The sequence below is a fragment of the Rhizophagus irregularis genome, chromosome 31, assembly GCF_026210795.1.
Source record: "Rhizophagus irregularis chromosome 31, complete sequence".
NCBI classification, from domain to species: Eukaryota; Fungi; Glomeromycota; class Glomeromycetes; order Glomerales; family Glomeraceae; genus Rhizophagus; species Rhizophagus irregularis.
In genome coordinates, this window is record NC_089459.1 from 2,111,561 (window position 1) to 2,130,918 (window position 19,358).

General features: G+C 23.7%; 3 protein-coding genes across 3 annotated transcripts; 2 read left to right on the forward strand and 1 right to left on the reverse strand.

The window, feature by feature from the left end:
- Nucleotides 1–4,955: 4,955 nt before the first annotated feature.
- OCT59_022588 (uncharacterized protein) lies at nt 4,956–5,667 on the reverse strand (the record flags this gene model as incomplete). Its single annotated transcript, XM_025310550.2, has 3 exons — nt 4,956–5,074; nt 5,141–5,236; nt 5,607–5,667. The coding sequence occupies 3 exons, from the start codon at nt 5,665–5,667 to the stop codon at nt 4,956–4,958; spliced, it is 276 nt and encodes a 91-aa protein (XP_025181227.2).
- An 8,699-nt stretch (nt 5,668–14,366) lies between these two features.
- Nucleotides 14,367–16,010, forward strand: OCT59_022589 (uncharacterized protein; the record flags this gene model as incomplete). The annotated part of the gene is made up of 5 exons (XM_025310549.2): nt 14,367–14,372; nt 14,427–14,460; nt 14,549–14,564; nt 14,855–14,869; nt 15,098–16,010. 5 exons carry the CDS (start codon nt 14,367–14,369, stop codon nt 15,738–15,740), a joined length of 714 nt encoding a protein of 237 aa, XP_025181226.2. The 3' UTR covers nt 15,741–16,010.
- A 1,906-nt stretch (nt 16,011–17,916) lies between these two features.
- Nucleotides 17,917–18,651, forward strand: OCT59_022590 (uncharacterized protein; the record flags this gene model as incomplete). Its single annotated transcript, XM_025316122.2, has 3 exons — nt 17,917–18,041; nt 18,134–18,341; nt 18,418–18,651. 3 exons carry the CDS (start codon nt 17,917–17,919, stop codon nt 18,649–18,651), a joined length of 567 nt encoding a protein of 188 aa, XP_025181225.1.
- Nucleotides 18,652–19,358: the final 707 nt, after the last annotated feature.

Below are 19,358 nucleotides of genomic sequence, written 5' to 3' on the forward strand. Positions count from 1 at the left end.
AATAAATATATTTAATATAATATTTTATTTCTTTATTTAATAATAAAAAAAAAATTGAAAGAAAAAGAAAAAAAATTTGGGGGAAGAAAAAGGATAAAAAAAGAAATCGGTTTAAAAAAAAGGAAATTTCTGAAAAACAGGAATCCGAAAAAAAAATTAAGTACCGAAAAAAATTCTGAAAAAAAGGACAATGATTCAGTCCAAAAAGAGTGAAAAAAAAAAATTTTTTTTAAAATAACAATACGGTCTAAAAAAAAATTCTGATTACATTAGATTAGTTGATTGGAATGCATACGGATCAAATAGTTTTTGATCATAAATAGATCAGGCGGAGGTATGTCACGGGTTTTAATTATATGGCATAGTTTACTATTATTAAAATCCTCTTATCAAAATGAATCCAATGATATAAATTTTATTAAAATTGAATTACTGTTTGTATTAAAAATAGGGATATGTAGAATAACAAAATTTTGAAAATACTCCTGTAATATACAACTTTTGAAAATTTTTAATATAAACTCTAAGCAAACTTAAATGTAAGCTGTATTAGTATTGTTTAAAATCCTATTATTTTCATATATATTCTACAGAAAAGGATTTAAAGAGTATTTACCAAATGTAAAGACCTAAATAATACATCTTAGCAATCATAAATATAATTAAAAAATAGAAGTGTCAAAGTTTTCTATAATTATAAGTGCATATAATCAAATCTATACTGAATATTTTAGGATTTAAAATGTTTAACCAAAATCTAATTTAAAAAAAGAAAATAAACCTAATTTATTCAGAAATATAAGCTGTATGATTATTGCTACATAATTATTTATATGAACAGTTTATTTAATTATAAAATTATAAGATATATTTATATTAAAAATCTGATATACTAGAAAATTTTGTAGTAAAGCTCCGAACGGTTCGGGCTAAACCGGGGAACCGATCCGAAACTGGCTCAAAAATCGGTTCGGTTCAGTTCGGGTATTAGAACCGAAAAACTGGCAGTTCGGTTCGGTTTAATCCGATTTTTTATAAAAATGCGAAAAATCGAATAGCCGGCCATCTAGTGATCGTACAAAGTCGAGCCATATATCATTGGATTCCTCTCGACGAGACGCGTCGAATGGTGGTAAGATCATGTCTCTAGCATCGATAGATCACACGTTAACCCACGCTAAATGATTTATCAATAATTGGAATTAGTAAGCTATCTATCGGTGCTAGAGACATGATCTTAGCACCATTCGACGCGTCTCAGTGAGATGAATCCAATGAATATAAATTCGTTCGTGTACGACCACTAGATGGCGAATAATATCAAGTTTCGCATTTTTTTAAAATTTTCGAGCGTTAAAAATTAAAAATTCCGATACATGAATTTATTCGTCGTCCAATGGTCGTACAAATATGAATTAGGACTCATTGGATTCGTCTCGATGAGACGAGTCGAATGGTGGTGAGATCATGTCTCTAGCATCAATAGATCGTAAGTTAATTCACGCTAAATAATTTATAAAAAATTGGCATTAGCAAGCTATCTATCGATGCTAGAGACGTGATCTTACCACCATTCGACTCGTCTCATCGAGACGAATCCAATGAGCCCTAATTCATATTTGTACGACCATTGGACGACGAATAAATTCATGTATCGGAATTTTTAATTTTTAACGCTCGAAAATTTTAAAAAAATGCGAAACTTGATATTATTCGCCATCTAGTGGTCGTAGACGAACGAATTTATATTCATTGGATTCGTCTCACTGAGATGCGTCGAATGGTGCTAAGATCATGTCTCTAGCACCGATAGATAGCTTGCTAATTCCAATTATTGATAAATCATTTAGCGTAGGTTAACGTGTGATCTATCGATGCTAGAGACATGATCTTACCACAATTCGACGCGTCTCGTCGAGACGAATCCAATGATATATGGCTCGACTTTATACGATCACTAGATGGACGGCTATTCGATTTTTCGCATTTTTATAAAAATCGGATTAAACTGAACCGAACCGCCGGCTTTTCGGTTCGGTTCTTACGGATTTCGGCTCTAATCCGAACCGTCTATAATCCGGACCAAACCGACCCGTTCAGAGCTTTATTTTGTAGGCTAATTTATTTTTAAAATTGAATTGTTTGGTCAATATTAGTCTAATCACTATAAAATTACTACAGTGCATACAACTTAGTCCCAGCAATTAAATTTGATGAAATTTAAATCACTACTATTCATTCAAAAAAAAAGATAAACATAAAGTATAAATGTACAATGATAAATCAGATTAAGCTTAATTAAACTATGTTTTTAAATTTTCTATAAAGTATTTTTTAATAAAGTAGTAGCAATTCAAAGTTGAAATATTTTACTATTAAATTAAATATTTGGCCATTTTATTCTGATCAGAATTACATATAATTCTGGCCAAATTACTTTCATTTAATTATTAACTATGTAAATTTGGCTAAAATTATGTATAATTCTGGCTAGAATTAAGAATTATAACTTAAATTAAATAAATCTGACCAATAAAATTACAGGATTAAGTATTACATAATATAAAAAATTTGGCCACTTAAAATTTTTTTGTTGGGACTAGGTTGTATGCACTGTATCATTTAATTCCTTTCAATAAGATAAATCCAATAAACTAAAGAACATTAAATTCTGATCATTAAATTCTGGAATAATTATATTTTAATAAATATTTTTTATAATTACATATGTATATAATTTTTAAAAACAGATATAATAGTATTATAAGTAGTTTATAACTATAAATGATTTCCTTCAGGAGGGGCAGTATATTGATAATGTTTAAAACTTATTTAGAATACTTTATTTTATTTTAATTTTGTAAATATATTGTATTACTTTAACATAATTATCAATAAACATGATCGCGCCTTTACATAGAAAAAAAAAAAAAAAATAACTATAAATGATAGATTTTATATATGAAAATTTGATTCAACTAAGGTGACTATATAAAGTAATATGACTATAATGGAGGTGATTATATCCTATCTAATTTTTCATTTCTTTAAATTTAATATATAAAAAATGATATATTATTTCCAAAAAAAAAAATAATGTAATTTTTGATAAAAAAAGTTTTTTTTTAAAACAAAATTTAATATACAAGCTTTATATAATTTTCAAAATTATAATTTATAATTTTACTTATTTTACAAATTTACTTAATACTTTAAAAAAGGCTATAAATAGCATTTTTAATATTTTAACAATTTATAATTTAGGGATAAAAAATATTGAATTGGCACGCAGTAAATTTTACAATCTTTTAAACTGCTAATTAAGCATTTAAGTAGATATGAAAAATGGAAATTTGATATCATTATATCATTAACATTTAAAGAATTCATTTACGATAATATAAGAAATAAGGTAACCGATGTTTGGGTCATGAGGCCCATACATCATACCACGGTAGGTCAGGTGGCATAATCAAAGTCTGAAAATATGTAAATCACATGACTTGTGCGATATCATATGACCCAATTCTAACTTATTTAGTTTTTAGTTCTAGTAAAGTATTTGATGGAAATCATTAAAGTATTTTCATTTCCTATTTATCGAATTAATAGTTCATATTTTACAAAAAAAAGTTATAAATTGAACGGTTTTACCCTTTCCCTTTTACCAAAAATTTTCTTTTCACACCTTCCTGTGGATTTAGAAGTTTGAAAAATTTTTTAATTCGTTATTTATAATTTGTATATCTTTTTAAGTAACATTTATTCATCACATATAAATGACATTTAATATTTAAATTTTATTTTATCTTGATTATTTCATCTTATTTATTTTATTATTTTGTATTTATTCGATTATGTATTTATTCGATTATTTAATTTTTTAATAATGTTGTTCTTACATCATATATTTAGTTCGGAGAACAACGATTCGAAATATTTTATGATTGTCTTCAACAAAAAAAATCAATAATATTGTATATATTTATTATTTTTCAGCTCCCCAACATATTTGATTAGCGGTAAGATTATTTTTTTATATTTATTTATTTTTAAACCTGCAACACTAATATTTATTGTTCTATTTCATAACGTAAATTTTGTTAACCTAAAATAGTTCATTTTTATTAACACGTTTGAACGAGTTAATTTAATAATTTATGCATTATACTTTTTTATATTATTTTTTTAGTTAAGATCTGATTTTAACAAAGTTTGTGAACCGTTAAGGTCCTCCTTCCTTCTCAGTGATTCCTCTCAGGTTTATCAAAATTTTTTATTTCGTATAGATATAAAAAGGATGAAAAATCTCTTGATTTCATTACTTATAAAAAATTTTTTATTTTCTTTTTAAAAAAAATAAAAAAATTGGAAAAATTGGCCAAAATACCCCCCTCCCCCCCCCGAAAATTCCAAAAAATCAAAAAATCAAAAAAATTCGAATCAATTTCTGCACATAAAAACAACATTAGGCCTCCATACCCCAGTTATAACGGCTCAAGATCTCATTCTAACAGACATTTCATCTAATAAAGTAGAATTGGTGAGAATTCCTAATGCTTTTATAGCTTATAAGATGGCATTGGTTAGACAATTAAAATCACAAAAAGTAGCATGTCACCAATCGAACGTTTCATTGTATTTATGGGCCGAAGAACCTGAAGATGTTAAAAATACTTATCAAAAGTTATCCTACAGCCAAATAGGATCATGCTTTTTTCATCGTGCTGATATTTTTTTATTAAGTTATAAATAAACTACAATAGCATAATTATTATTGATATTTTTTCAAATACTAAATACCATGTACTAAATATCATACTAAATATCATAAATATCATAGTAATATCATGTACTAAATATCATGTACTAAATATTATACCGCAAATATAGATACTATTTTAATTTATAATAAATTTGCTATGATAAATTAACCTTTCCTTTAAGCTTGGAAATTAAACCACAATTAATAACTCTTTAAATTGATCAATATTCATTGAAATTTCTAATTGTTGATTTATGTCAGTTAAATCTAATGGCTTTTTAGAGAATTTTTGTTGATTTTCGTAAAATACTAAAAAAATAAATTAGACAAATTAATAAGTTACAAAATAAAACATATTAATAAATAAAATATTACCTTCTTCTGCAGTTTTAATATTATTATTTTCTTTTCCAATTACTTGTTCATTATATGAATCTTGACCATTTAATATATCTGGTACTTTCGCCTTATCTAATAAATAAAAATCAGATATTTAGTATATTTAGTTAAAATATAATTACGATTTCATAATTTCGGATTTCGGATTTGCCAATTGAATTTTGGAAACAACTATAATTATCATAACTATTGTTCAGAACTTTTCTTAGATTTTCCTATATTTTTTATTGTCTTTATAAGTGCTTTAGTATTTTCCTTATTTTCCTCCATTATTGTGACAAGATTGTCATTTAGATTGGAAATTGTTTTTAGTATAAGCAGATGTTCTGTTAATCGTAGCCTTTTTTATTCCAATTTTGTACAATCCTTTAGTAAATAATTTGATTCAGATAATCTTTAACATTAATTTCAATAAATATTATTATCTATCAATTTTTCTTACATTCCATTCCAAGTATCTGAAGTAAAATACTAATGAACATGCACATGGCACTTTTATACATATTTATTTTATGTTTGACCAGTTTTTCACACTCCATAATTAATTGCTATAGAATGAAAGTTTAAATTCTGTCATTTATTTAACAAATCTTCCCAAGATGTTTCTTGTCATACCAAAGTTTTGTTAGTATAATATCCACAGTTATTTGAATTTTGAATCAGTAATAACTCTTAAAAGGATTCTCTTTATAGCATCATAACATATTTTTCATTGCTTAGATCATCCACAATAAGTTTTGTAACAAAATAGAAATCGCAAGTAAACTTTCTTCCATCTCTAGTTACCATGTTTCTTTTACAATAAATTTTAAGATGATCTTCTCAATCTAAAAAATCAAGATTAAACTGGTGAAATAAGAATATTGGTAGAACAAATAGTTTTTCTACATTTGTACTCATCCAAATTCTAGTAATATTTACAGTTACCAAAATCACAAATAACAAATGCTTTATCTTTTTCTGCTTCTAAAAAGTTAACTATCAGACAAAATAATTGCTTTAGTTTTGGACTTAAACAATTCAAAAGAATTTAGAAGCCCAAGCAAGATTAGACTACCAATTAAATTCCTTTAACTATAATAAAATATGAAATAGATTGGGCGCAGGAATATTATACTTTTAATATTACAGGGTATTATTTAAGCATAACAATTTTTTAATTATATAGATTTATCACACTCTCTGTAAACTCAATTCCCTATAAAAAAAAATTTTACTTAAAATATATTTAAAATATATTTAATTTTCTTTAAAATATACTTAATTTTCTTATTTTATACTTAAAATATACTGAAAATTGAATTTTCGCAAAATTTGAATTAAATTGTATTTAATATATACTTAAAATATATTTAATTTACATTTAAAATTTGCCCATTTCAGTATATTTTAAGGATATTTAAAATAAGAATATTTTAAATATATTATTATATACTTAAATTATACTTAAATGATATTTAATTTTTGCCTATTTCAATATATTTTAAGTATAAAATAAAATTTTAAGTTTATTTTAAGTATATTTTAGCAAAAATATTTTTTATAGAGATTGTAAAAATAGATATTCAAAAAAATAATTTTTATCATGAACCTATATAACCTGGTCTTCATAGTAAAATACAGTTCCTTTAAATCTTCTGGGCTCTTTATACTCTACATTATACTGTTTGAAGGTTTAAGAAAGTTTGAGAGTTTTTGAGAGAGTTTAAGGTATAAACTCTTGATTAATAGCTTATTATCATAATAAAATAGAAAAAATCAATAAAAGAAATATGCAGAAAAAATGATAGGTAAATTAATGTTACGTTTTTGTGAAAGCTCAGTAATGCTAAACTCACATATACAACTTTTTTTTTTACTCTAACTAAACTGACTACCTAGGTCATTATTGTATTATTTTCTCTGAGTAAACTCGTTTAAAAGAAACTGACATATTGCAGTTTGACAGGAGAAAAATTACACAAATAATATATAAATGATATGAATGAAAATTTTTTTCAGTTATGGCTATGCATTTGCAAGGAAATGACTTAGGGTATATAAAGCTAATATATATTTTTTTTTATTCAGAAATTTGAAGACCTTATTAGACGAAGAAACCTCTTTTTCTAAAATATTAAATAATCAAATTACTCTTTTTGCTTATCTTTCTCATTGATAATTCATGCTTCCTATTTTCTCTTCTTTTATTAACTATACTATTATCATAAACTTTCAGTGAATTTTACTAAAGTTAATATTATTAATTTATTTTTAACTTTGCATACGGCCTTTGAATATGATGATTGAAACCTTGTTGTGATATCTATTATGTTTACTAGTATCAAAATAGCCAAAATGTATATGGTTATACTTCTGTTACTTAGAGAAATTATTTTCAAAATGTATGAAATAGTTATTTTAATGTGATATGAAATATTGTATTAGTATATAGATACTAAACTTCTGGTAAAGAAGTGAACAATATTTTCAAAATAATGATATCTAATGTTAATGATGATCAAGTTTCTTCTTTTGCAAATGAAATCAGAAACTGATATCTAGATAATTTTTAAGATATAGATTTGAACGTGGCTTTATATAGGGTTGAGTTAATAGGTGATAATGTTGTAACCTAAACTTTAAGAAACAATAATATATTTGAAGTAAATGGTGCAATAAAAATGGAATTACAAGATACAATTTTTAGTCATTTTTCCAGACAACCCTAATGTATCTATTCTGGTAAAAAAGGAATTAATATTATTGTATATAATGTAACAGTAATATATCACAAATTTATTGTTGTATTAGTTGTTGCTCTGGTAACGATTTATTTTTTTAATAAAATATATATTATGTTCTTGTTATAAATCTTGATAAATGCCACATGTAATGTGTAATAAATATTCTTTAAAACATAATTTCAATAAAAATAAATATAGGAATTTAAAGTCCTTTATTATACAAATATTTTTAAAATTAAAATTGATTATTGTATCTTACTAATAAAATTTCAAATATTATTAGAAAATAAAAACAATTTAAATTTGCAATTTTATTAAATAATTATCATATAGTAAATAGAAAAATTCATATAATTAATTTTTTTTTTATAATGCATAAATACCATATTTTTCCAAAATTAGTTACCTCTTTTTTACAAGAATTTTGATTAAAAAACTTGGAAAGGTGCTTAATTTTGAAGGTTTTTTTACTAGTATTTTATATAAAAATCTTTTTATCAAAGTTTGAAAAGTTGGTAGAGAATGCTTAATTTTAGGGGGGTAATTAATTTTAGAAAAATACAGTATATAACTATATATATTATTCTTTATTTTACTTTAGATAATAAAAAGCTAAAGACAACTAAAAAAATTTTATTGTTAACTGTATATACACTCCTCTACAAAAAGTATCCGACCATCCTAAAAATTAAAAAATCATAAAAAATTCAGTGAATCCAACAATAAATTTATATTTATTTTAAAAGTTCAAGATATGAGACACTTTTTAAAAGTGTTTTTTTAGCTTAATTATTAATAAAATTGGCGGAAATTTTTAATTTTAAAAATGGCAAAATTCTTAACTTTTAAACTAGAACAGTTACGGCTAAATGAATGCCAGAAATCAATTCTTTGACTAAAAAATAGCTTATGTTAAAAAATCAGAAAGGTTGGACTGGTAGTTGTCAAAAAATCCATTACTGTAGATTACTAAAATTTGGCAAAAATGTTGATTTTACTGTTTTTACAGGATCCCGGACATCACATATATAACTCACATTTGAGTTTTAGCAAATTCAATCAAAATTAGGTTAAACTCATAATTTTAGATAGAGCAAATTGATTGAAAATTAATTAATAGTCATAATTATGAGTTTTAGCAAATTGTATTGATTTTACAAAGTCATATTTTATATTTGAGCAAATTGGTACTTTTTTTAAATTTAACTTATTCTTTTTTTTTAACTTTATAAATAATATTTTTAAAAATATTAGTTTCGGGATCCAGGTTATATTTTGGCCAAAATTAAGTATAATGTGGGCCAAAAACCATCTGTTTAGTTTCACACCATTTTATTTTTTAATAATTATTTATTTAATTTATTATTTTTATTAATTATTATTTTATCTATAATCTACATATTTTATTTATAAAAATTGGCAGTTTAATTTATATTAATCATTTATTTTTTTATTGATAATAAAAGAAAAGATTATTAACTCATATTTTGAGTTTTAGCAAATTAGTATAGATTTGAAATGTGATAATTTGATTTTTAGCAAATTAGGTCTATTTTAGCAGAAGCAAAAAGTACTTAAATTCATGCAGATCAGTTATGAGTTATATATGTGATGTCCAGAGTCCTGTTTTTACATATAAAAATTATGATCTTCAGTAGTAGATTTTTTGACAACTACCAGTCCAACCTTTCTGATTTTTTAAACATAAGCTATTTTTTAGTTAAAGAATTGATTTCTGGCATTCATTTGGCCATAACTGTTCTAGTTAAAAAGTTAAGAATTTTGCCATTTTTAAAATTAAAAATTTCCGCCAATTTTTATTAATAATTAAGCTAAAAAAACACTTTTAAAAAGTGTCTCATATCTTGAACTTTTAAAATAAATATAAATTTATTGTTGGGCCCACTGAATTTTTTATGATTTTTTAATTTTTAGGGTGGTTGGATACTTTTTATAGGGGAGTGTATTTTTTAAAAGCAAAATTATAATAATTTTGGTCAATATTTAAAACAAAAAGTAATAGTTTTCCATTATGTATTACTTATAAAAGAAAAGATTTTTATGCATTTTTTTTTGTTTCATTATTATATATAAATTCAAATCTGATTTTTTTATATATATATTTTAAAATTCTATTTTAGTATTATTAAAATAATATTTTAGCTTTAAAATGAAAAAAAAAATGAATTTGAAAAATTTGGTTCTAATAATTAATAAAAAAAAAGTTTTTTTTGAATTTTTTTTTTATTTAAAATTACAAATTATTTTAAAAAATTTTTTATTTAAAAATTATTATAATAAAGTAATTGTTAAAAACTTATATAAATAAAGTATTATTTATAGTAATCATTTTTTATATTTTTTAAATATTCCAATAATACTAATAATACTATCATATTAATTAATGAATTAATAATAGTTACAATATATAATAATAAACATTTTCAGAAATAAAGCTAAATTAACTAAAGCAGTATCTGTATTTATCAAATATGCAAGTATTTAACAGTCATTTAACCAATAAAATACAGTAAACATCCTTCATTATAATGAATTAACCGATTAAATTCTTCACTATCATCTTGGAGGTGAAATCTATAGGGTTAGAATTTTGCAGCGATGCTGTAAAACCACGTGAATATTATTGATGTGGTCAATTTGTCACGTGCTAATTTTTTTTTAATTTTTTAATGCTGGCCAAACCATACTTGCCGTCGAATTAATTACGGCATATGAAGCTTATACCGTAATATATTAAATCGCCGCAATGGCGTAATTATTTAATGCCAATCCGTAAATCTATAATGCTGATCTTGATGTTTTGTTAGATATTTAAATGGTAAAATCCATATTTCGTAATGCCGTAATTTCAATTCGACGACACTTATAGATTAGTTGTATATTGAATAATCGAATTCAGCCCAATCAGACATAACCAAGCATTAATTAAAGTTGTTAGAAATCCTATATAATAATATACAGTATATACACTTATAATGTAGTACTAAACATATGTAATAATTTCGACAACAAAATATGTATGTTATTCTTAATGTTCTTATTACGAACTTGCGGATACATAATTGAATTTATAGCTCATAATTAAAGAAGCAATCTTCAATATTCGCATTCAACTTCAATTATTAATAAGTTTACTGAATTGCAAGATAAATAGACTAAATTAATTTTTGTCACTGATTATAAATGAATTGCAGATGAAATGTCTCATTTTTGGTTCAGAGATGTACAGTATGTTGAGAAAGTTTTTTCTTTTGAATATCGAAAGTGTCAAGTTAACAAAGAGTAATAACGATGTATCATGACCCCCTATTTATAGTACTATAGTATCCCCTCAAAAAAAATTTTCCGGAAATTTTCGGGTTTAAATTTTAAAAATTTGTAAAATACTCGGGTATAATAAGTTTGTACTTGATCTATTTCGTCAAGTTACGGAAGATAATCCAAACATAAAGTATACGCATAAGCAAAAGTACGACAGAAAATAAAAACGTGAAAGATCATATGATCATAGAAATTCGATAACTAGTCTGATACGAAATTCTATAAAAGAAAATTTTTAATGAAAGATATAAATTCATCACATGACACACTACATATCTTGGCAGTTGGCACCTTGCTTTTTCACGTGTTACGAGCAGAGAATTTCATAATCAGTTTAATCGAGTTATTAGATTAACAGATAAAGTATGAGTATGTTTATGCACCGGTTGTACAAAAAGGTCATTTGACCTTCCTAACCCATTAGAGGTTTAGTAGTAGTGGGTCATATGGTCATTTGACCAAGTAGAAGATTATTTTCATTCCCTATTTATCAAGGTAATAGTTTATATTTAACAAAAAAACTATAAATTAAACCGTTTTTTCCTTTCCTTTCTCCAAAACTTTCCTTTACACCTTCCTGCGAACTTGGAAGTTTGAATTTTTTTTTTTTTTTTTCCTCGATTCCAAAAAACTGATGTTTATGATAAGAGTGATTTTGTAATATCTTTTAAATATCTATATCATATCGATAACATTTATTTTTATCTTTTATTTGTTTTAATTTTATATAATTTATATTCATTTATAGTAACCATTTTATAGTAAAGCATTTTATAGTAAACCATTTTATTATATTCTATTTTATTCAATTTCAATTTTAATATTTTATTTTATTTAATATATTTTTATTTTTTTTATTTATTCAATTTATTTAATTTATATTTCATTTTAAAATTTTTTATTTATTCGATTATTTTAGTTCACTAAATAACGTCCCTTTTACATCATTTTTTTTTTATGTTCGGAGAGAAAAAATATTTTTTTTATCCATACGTGGGAATTTCATTTGTTTATTCTAAATTTCCAATTATTTGACAATTCTTTTTTTATGATTGTCCCAAATTGTACATATTTATCCCCAACATTTGGTTGATTGACGATAAATTTAACTAAATTATTTTACCTAATCTTACATACATTTTTAGATTGCTTTGATAAAAAACTTTTTTAAATTTTATTTATTTTTATTTATTTATTTCTCTTATCAAAGCAAAAAATCAGTAAAAAAAAAAAAAGTATTTTCAAAAAATACAATTCTCATACATAATTATTATTACAAGTATAGATATATTTTTGGTTATCATCAACATTTATTGGTTAACGCCATTATTTTATGACCATTTTATGTTACCAAATTAATACCAATCGGACCGAGCAATTTATTTTAACCGAAATAAACCCTTGATGTTACAATTACGTTAAATTCGATACGTGACGAGTAATAAATGAGAGTGATGAGTAATAATCATAACGAGAAGTGAAACCTAAATTGTTTAAGTAATCTCATTGGATAATCCAAATTTTAAGATTTTCCCAATCGGTTAAAACATCTTAAGTATTAAAATTTTAAAGTTGATCTTCAAATACTTTATGCTATAAACGCAGTAATATTTTATTACAAAATATAGAAAATATAGTAAGATTATGAAATTCAAATTCATGAAATTTTTATTATCTAATCTAATCTATCTGAATTCGTGAACCAGTCATTTTATAAGGTAAAATAATTGTAATTAATGGATTGATCTACATATAAGAAATTCTAAATAAATTAACGGTGTAAATTTAACAATTAAAGCTCGAAATGGTAGTTATCGAATTCAAGATTACGTGATACAAGATAGGAGGAATTCCGTTATAAATTCAGCCAATGAAAAAGTTTTAGAGAGCAAAAAGAAACTAAAGATGACGTTTTAAAAATCAGCTGAAAATGCGTTACATATGGCTTAGATTCTTCGAAGATCCCGAACTTCAAAAAAAAAAAAATGGTGATTATTCTATTTACTTTACAAAAACACTTTAGCTTCATCTATTTGAATTAATCTACTTATACGTTTTACGTTTTTTAGACTTCCTTCGAATCATTTTCTTTTTTTTTTTCACGTGTTACCTGTCGCGAAAAAAAAGTTGGCACGCAGTAAATTTACAATCTTTTAAACCGCGTTGAGGATTAATCTCACAGTTAATTAAGCATTTAAATAGATATGAAAAATAGAAATTGATATCATTATATCATTAACATTTAGAGAAATCATTTACGATAAATATAAGAAATAAGGTAACCGATGTTTGGGTCATGAGGCCCATACATCGTACCACGGTAGGTCAGGTGGCATAATCAAAGTCCGAAAATTTTTTCTACATCTAAAGAACTCGTAATGCATCATAGATTTTTGTTTTGGTTGATTTTAGATTAGACTATCATAAGAAAATATTTATATATATAGGCGAGCCAAAAGTTTTGGTTGAAGTTTTTTTTTTAAAAAAAAAAAAAAAAAAAATTTCTCGAGATTAATTATAACTTACCATATTTGTACGGACTAAAACAGTAAGTGTGTAAATCGGCACATGACCTTTTGTGCGACATAAAAATTGCTCATATGACCCAATTCTAACTTATTTAGTTTTTAGTTCTAGTAAAAGTAAAGAAAAAAGTATTTTCATTCCCTATTTATCGAATTAATAGTTCATATTTTACAAAAAAAGTTATAAATTGAACGGTTTTTTTACCTTTTCCCTTCTACTAAAAATTTTCTTTTCACACCTTCCTGCGGATTTAGAAGTTTGAAAATTTTTTAATTCGTTATGTATATCTTTTATTCATCACATATAAATGACATTTAATATTTTAAATTTTATTTTATCTTGATTATTTTATCTTATTACTTTATTTTTTTTTATTTGTTATTCTTATTTATTTTATTTTATTTATTTTTTAATTTATATTTATTTAAAAAAAATTATTTTATTATTTTATTATTTTATTATTTTATTATTTTGTATTTATTCGATTATTTAATACGTTTTTCTTACATCATATATTTAGTTCGGAGAAGAAAACATTTTTTTTATACCCATTCGTGGGAATCCCCATTTGTTATTCTATCTATCTCTTCAACGATTCGATATATTTTATGATTGTCTTCAACAAAAAAAAATAATTAATAATATTGTATATATTTATTATTTTTCAGCCCCAACATGTAAAATATATTTGGTTGATTGGCGGTAAGATTAAAAATTTTATTTTTATTTTTATTTTTATTTTTATTTTTATTTTAATATATTTTATTTATTTTCATTTTTTTTTCAATAGAGGGGGTAGATTTAAAGTTTGATAATTTTTTTATTCTATAAAAAAAAAATTTTTTTTACAACAAAAAATTTATTTCAATTAACACTTATTTGGATATAAATATAAATCTACAACGCCAATATTTATTTTGCTGGAATATTCTATTCATAACGTAAATTATGTTAACCTAAGATAGAAGTTCATTTTTATCAACACGTTTGAACGAGTTAATTTTAAAAATTTTTATGTGAATTCGTCATTATACTTTTTTTATATTATTTTTTTAGTTAAAAGATTTGATAAATAACAAAGTTTGTGACCTTTAAGGTACTCCTTCTTTCAGTGAGTATCAAAATTTTTTATTTCGTATAGATATAAAAGGGAGGAAAAATCTCTTGATTTCATTACTTAAAAAAAAAAATTTTTATTTTCTTTTTTTTTAAAAAAAAATATCAAATTGGCAAAAATACCAAAAAACCCCCCGAAAATTCCAAAAAATCAAAAAATCAAAAAAATCAAAAAAATTCATAAAATGACTGAATCAATTTCTGCACATAAAAATAATATTAGACCCCCATTCCCTCCAGTCATAACGGCTCAAGATCTCATTCCAACAGATATTTCATCTAATAAAGTAGAATCGGTGAGAATTCCTAATGCTTTTATAGCTTATAGGATGGCGTTAGTCAGACAATTAAAATCACAAAAAGTAGCATGTCACCGATCGAACGTTTCATCGCTCGCGAGTCGTTTATGGGCCGAAGAACCTGAAGATGTTAAAAATACTTATCGAAAGATGGCTACAGACGCGCAAATGCTACATAATCAAGCTCGTGGCTTAACATTTCTCTCTTACGAACAATCAACTTCAAGTGATAATGTTATGCAAGATGAGACCAATTCAGAGAATATAAACAATAATACGACTCAAGACATTGAAGCCGAACTTCTCGCGTTATTAAATTTACAAAGTTTACAAATTCAACCATCTTTACCACAAGGCAATCCAATGATAACATCACCAATGTATTACGACAATAATCCTCCCACGACAACTTCGGTCACGGGTCCGTTCGATCACTACAATCTTGGAAATAATTATAATGGGAATTTTATAGGTAAAGGAGTTTATGAGAGAAGCCTTGAACAAAGGATCCAAATTTTAGAGCAACAGATGGCATTGTTTTACCAATTGTATTATGGTGTAGTGTAATGTGATTTATTTTATTTATTTATTTTTATAAAAATATTCAAAATGGACAATTTTAACAACAACAAAAAAAAGGACATTTTGAGAAAGATTGAAAAAAAAAATTCTTTTTTTTTTTTGATAGAAAATTACTGTATTTCTCCTTGTTTCAAAAATCATAAAAAAAATTTTAGCAATTAGCAATATTATATTTTATTATTATTCAATTTCAATTATCATATTTTTTTATTTATTAACAATTGGTTCATTTTCCCACCGATCTTTTGCATAAATATATATATTTATTTATATACACACAAAAAAAAAAAAAAAAAAAAAAAGTAAATAAAGAAATAATAAAAAAAATAAAGTAAATTAAAAAAAAAGAAAAAAGTAATTTAAAAAAGTAATTTAAAAAATTTTTTTTATTGATCATTTTTTTTTTTTTAGCCACAAAAAAAATAATAAAAAAAGTCTTGTATCTTGTAATAAAAGTAATTTTTTAACAAAAAAAAAATAAAGTAATCCCCAAAAAAAAAAAAATTTTTTTTTTAAAAATCTATCTAAAATTGGTTAATTCAAATTATAAAATTATTTATTGTGTAAAATAAATAGAAGATCAATGATTTTTGTTACGTATTTTTTTTTTTTTTTTTGAAATACGCAATTTTTTTTTACTCTTTTTTGAGTCTCTTTTTGGTAATAAATCAATGATGACGCATTCAACGCATTTTATTTTAAATTTTTCCACGATGGAAAATAATAAATACTTTCATAGTAAAGATTCTTTTATCGTGTGAATCAATAAAAATTAAAACAAGTTTTTAAAATTTAATTTCCCCCAACATTTTATTACATAATGACAACAATATCTTTTTCCTTTGGATGAACAAATTGTATTTAAAACTGAATTAATTTTAATTAAAAATTATTGAAATATTTATAAGAAATAATATTATTATAAATTTCATTCGTTCATCTCTTTTCTTTGTGTTCCTTTCTTAAAATGGAGAGTTGGAACCAAATCAGGAACATACAAAGAGGAAATAAGTTTTAAAATTTTTTTTTTATTCTTATTATTATAAAAAAAAAAAGAAAGGATTTTAAAGATAAAGATTATTTTATCTGCATAAAAAAAAATGCAAAACAAATTATGTAATAAACATGTAACAGATGAATCATGCCACATATTCATTGTCTATAATTAAGAAATTATAATCATTTCTGTTCTTGATCGTCAAAAATCACACGACAATATCCGAAGTTGATAGATAATTATTTTAAATAATGTTACTTATAAGCACTTATAAGCAATGTATAAAAGAATCAAAGAATTTGTATTGTTATATATATATTTATACAAAGACTTGATTTTTTTTCAATTGATGATTTGATGATTTGATAAAGATACAATTAAAAATATAATAAAGATATAATATCCAAAATATAAAAATATACAAGATATTCAAAATATACAGTATATTCAAAATATATATTCAAATATATAAAATATAGTATATTGTAATAGACTAATAGTAATATACTCTGTGACGCAGTAATTTCTATTTTGCGTATATATCGTATATATTGTATATTATTGCGAATATATTGTGAAACCTTTGAAATCTTTCTTCAAACTCTATTTCTTAAAATAACCCATCCAAAAAAAAATAAAAAATTTATTTTTTCACTCATCTAATATAAAAGGAAATAATATTTTCTCACATTAAATATTTTTATTGTCCAATTGTATTTTTTTGTGCGATGCGACCCGATTGCTTTAGATTTGTTTTCGAGAAAAAAAAAAAGATTTTTAAGATTTTTTAAAAAACAACAGTCATGTGCCGCCATACATTCCAAATTATCGTTAAAAAGTTAATTTTACATTGTTTTCTAATATATTCTTGTTTGTTTTTAAACTACATGCATGGCAATAACCATGAAGTATTTTCGTTGCAAATCATTGTTCTCATGACCAATTTGTTCACATGATAATTCCATAAAAAGTATAAATTGCGCTTCTAAGTAGTTTTTTTTTACGAATTTGGGTTTTTTCAATATTCTTAAAAACTTTTTTTTCTTTTTTTTTCTTTTTTTTTTAAAAAAAAAAATCTTTTTTGATTACTTTTATTTAAAAAAATCAAAAAAGAAATACTTTTCTTTCGCAGATCTTATCGAAAAGATCGACATCAAAAAGGAAATGGTTCAATTTAATTTAACAAACGTAACAAGTGCATTAAAATCAGTATTAAAACCACCACATTGTCGAACCTTTTTTAATGTATTATCATCAAAAAAGACTTATGATGGGCATAAGGTGATTGGGTTTGTATTATATAACGTAATATTTATATATATATATGAATGTATCATATCTTTCTTTATTTATAATATTCTTTTTCTTTTTTTAAAAATAGATATACGCAGAAACAGCTTTATGATGTTGTATCAAATATTGATGAATATAAAAATTTCATTCCTTATTGTACAAATTCAGAAGTATTAAAAATACAGGAAATTAGTAATAGAGAAAAAAAACTTACGGCTGTATTAGGGGTGGGATTTAATGGAATCTCGGAGACTTACATATCTGATGTAACATGTGAGAAACCAGGATTAGTGAGAGTATGTATTAAAAAAAAAAAATATTTATCAAGAAAGAAAAAATCTAATATTGAAATATTGAAATTTACATTTTTAGGCAGATGTATCAGATGACTTGTTTAAAAATTTATCAGCTGAATGGAAAATAACTCCACATAGTGATTCTTCATCATCACATTGTGATTTGAATTTTCATTTAGAATATGAATTTTATTCAGTTGTGTATTCACAACTTGCAAGTGTATTCTTTGATGATATGAATATGATGATAATTGATGCTTTTGAAAGAAGATGTAATACACTTTATGGTCCACCTGCTTCTACTATTTAGAATTAAATAAACCCCCCTAATTAGGTAAATTCGTAATTCGTGATTCGTGATTCGACATAATTTGAAGTGATTGATTTTAATCTATATCTCTCTCTTTTTTTGTAATTGTGTAGATTTCCTTTTTAAAAGACATTTTGAATAATTTTTTTTTTCTTTTTGGAGTACAAATAATAATATAAATATTTGTACTTCAAAAAAAAAATCGAATATTTTTATTATAATAATAATAATCTCTATAAATAAATCCAAAGATAATATTTAAGTAGTACTAAATATATAGTTGTGAAACAACAGATAAGTTTTTTCTGATTATGAATACCTATAATGAAATAGATGTTATTTAGATATACGATAATGTAATATGAATATTCCGAATATTCCGAATTTCTCAGAATGAATGGTCTGTTCATATCTGAGAACGATAATCCGGAATACAAAGTAAACAATCAATGTGTAAACAAAAACATTAAAAATTATTTTTTTTAAAAAGATCTAAATAAATGAAACTTAAAATGAATGATATCTAATATGGTCTTTTTTTGACTATCAAAAAGACCCTAAATTAAAAATATATTATTTTATTATGTTTATTTTTTTCCGAATAAGGAACCAACCATCGTTTACAGTCCATTCATTCTAAAAGAAAAAAAATCTTTTGTTTATTTTTTTTTTCACCCTTACATTTCCCTACATTCACTTACATTTTC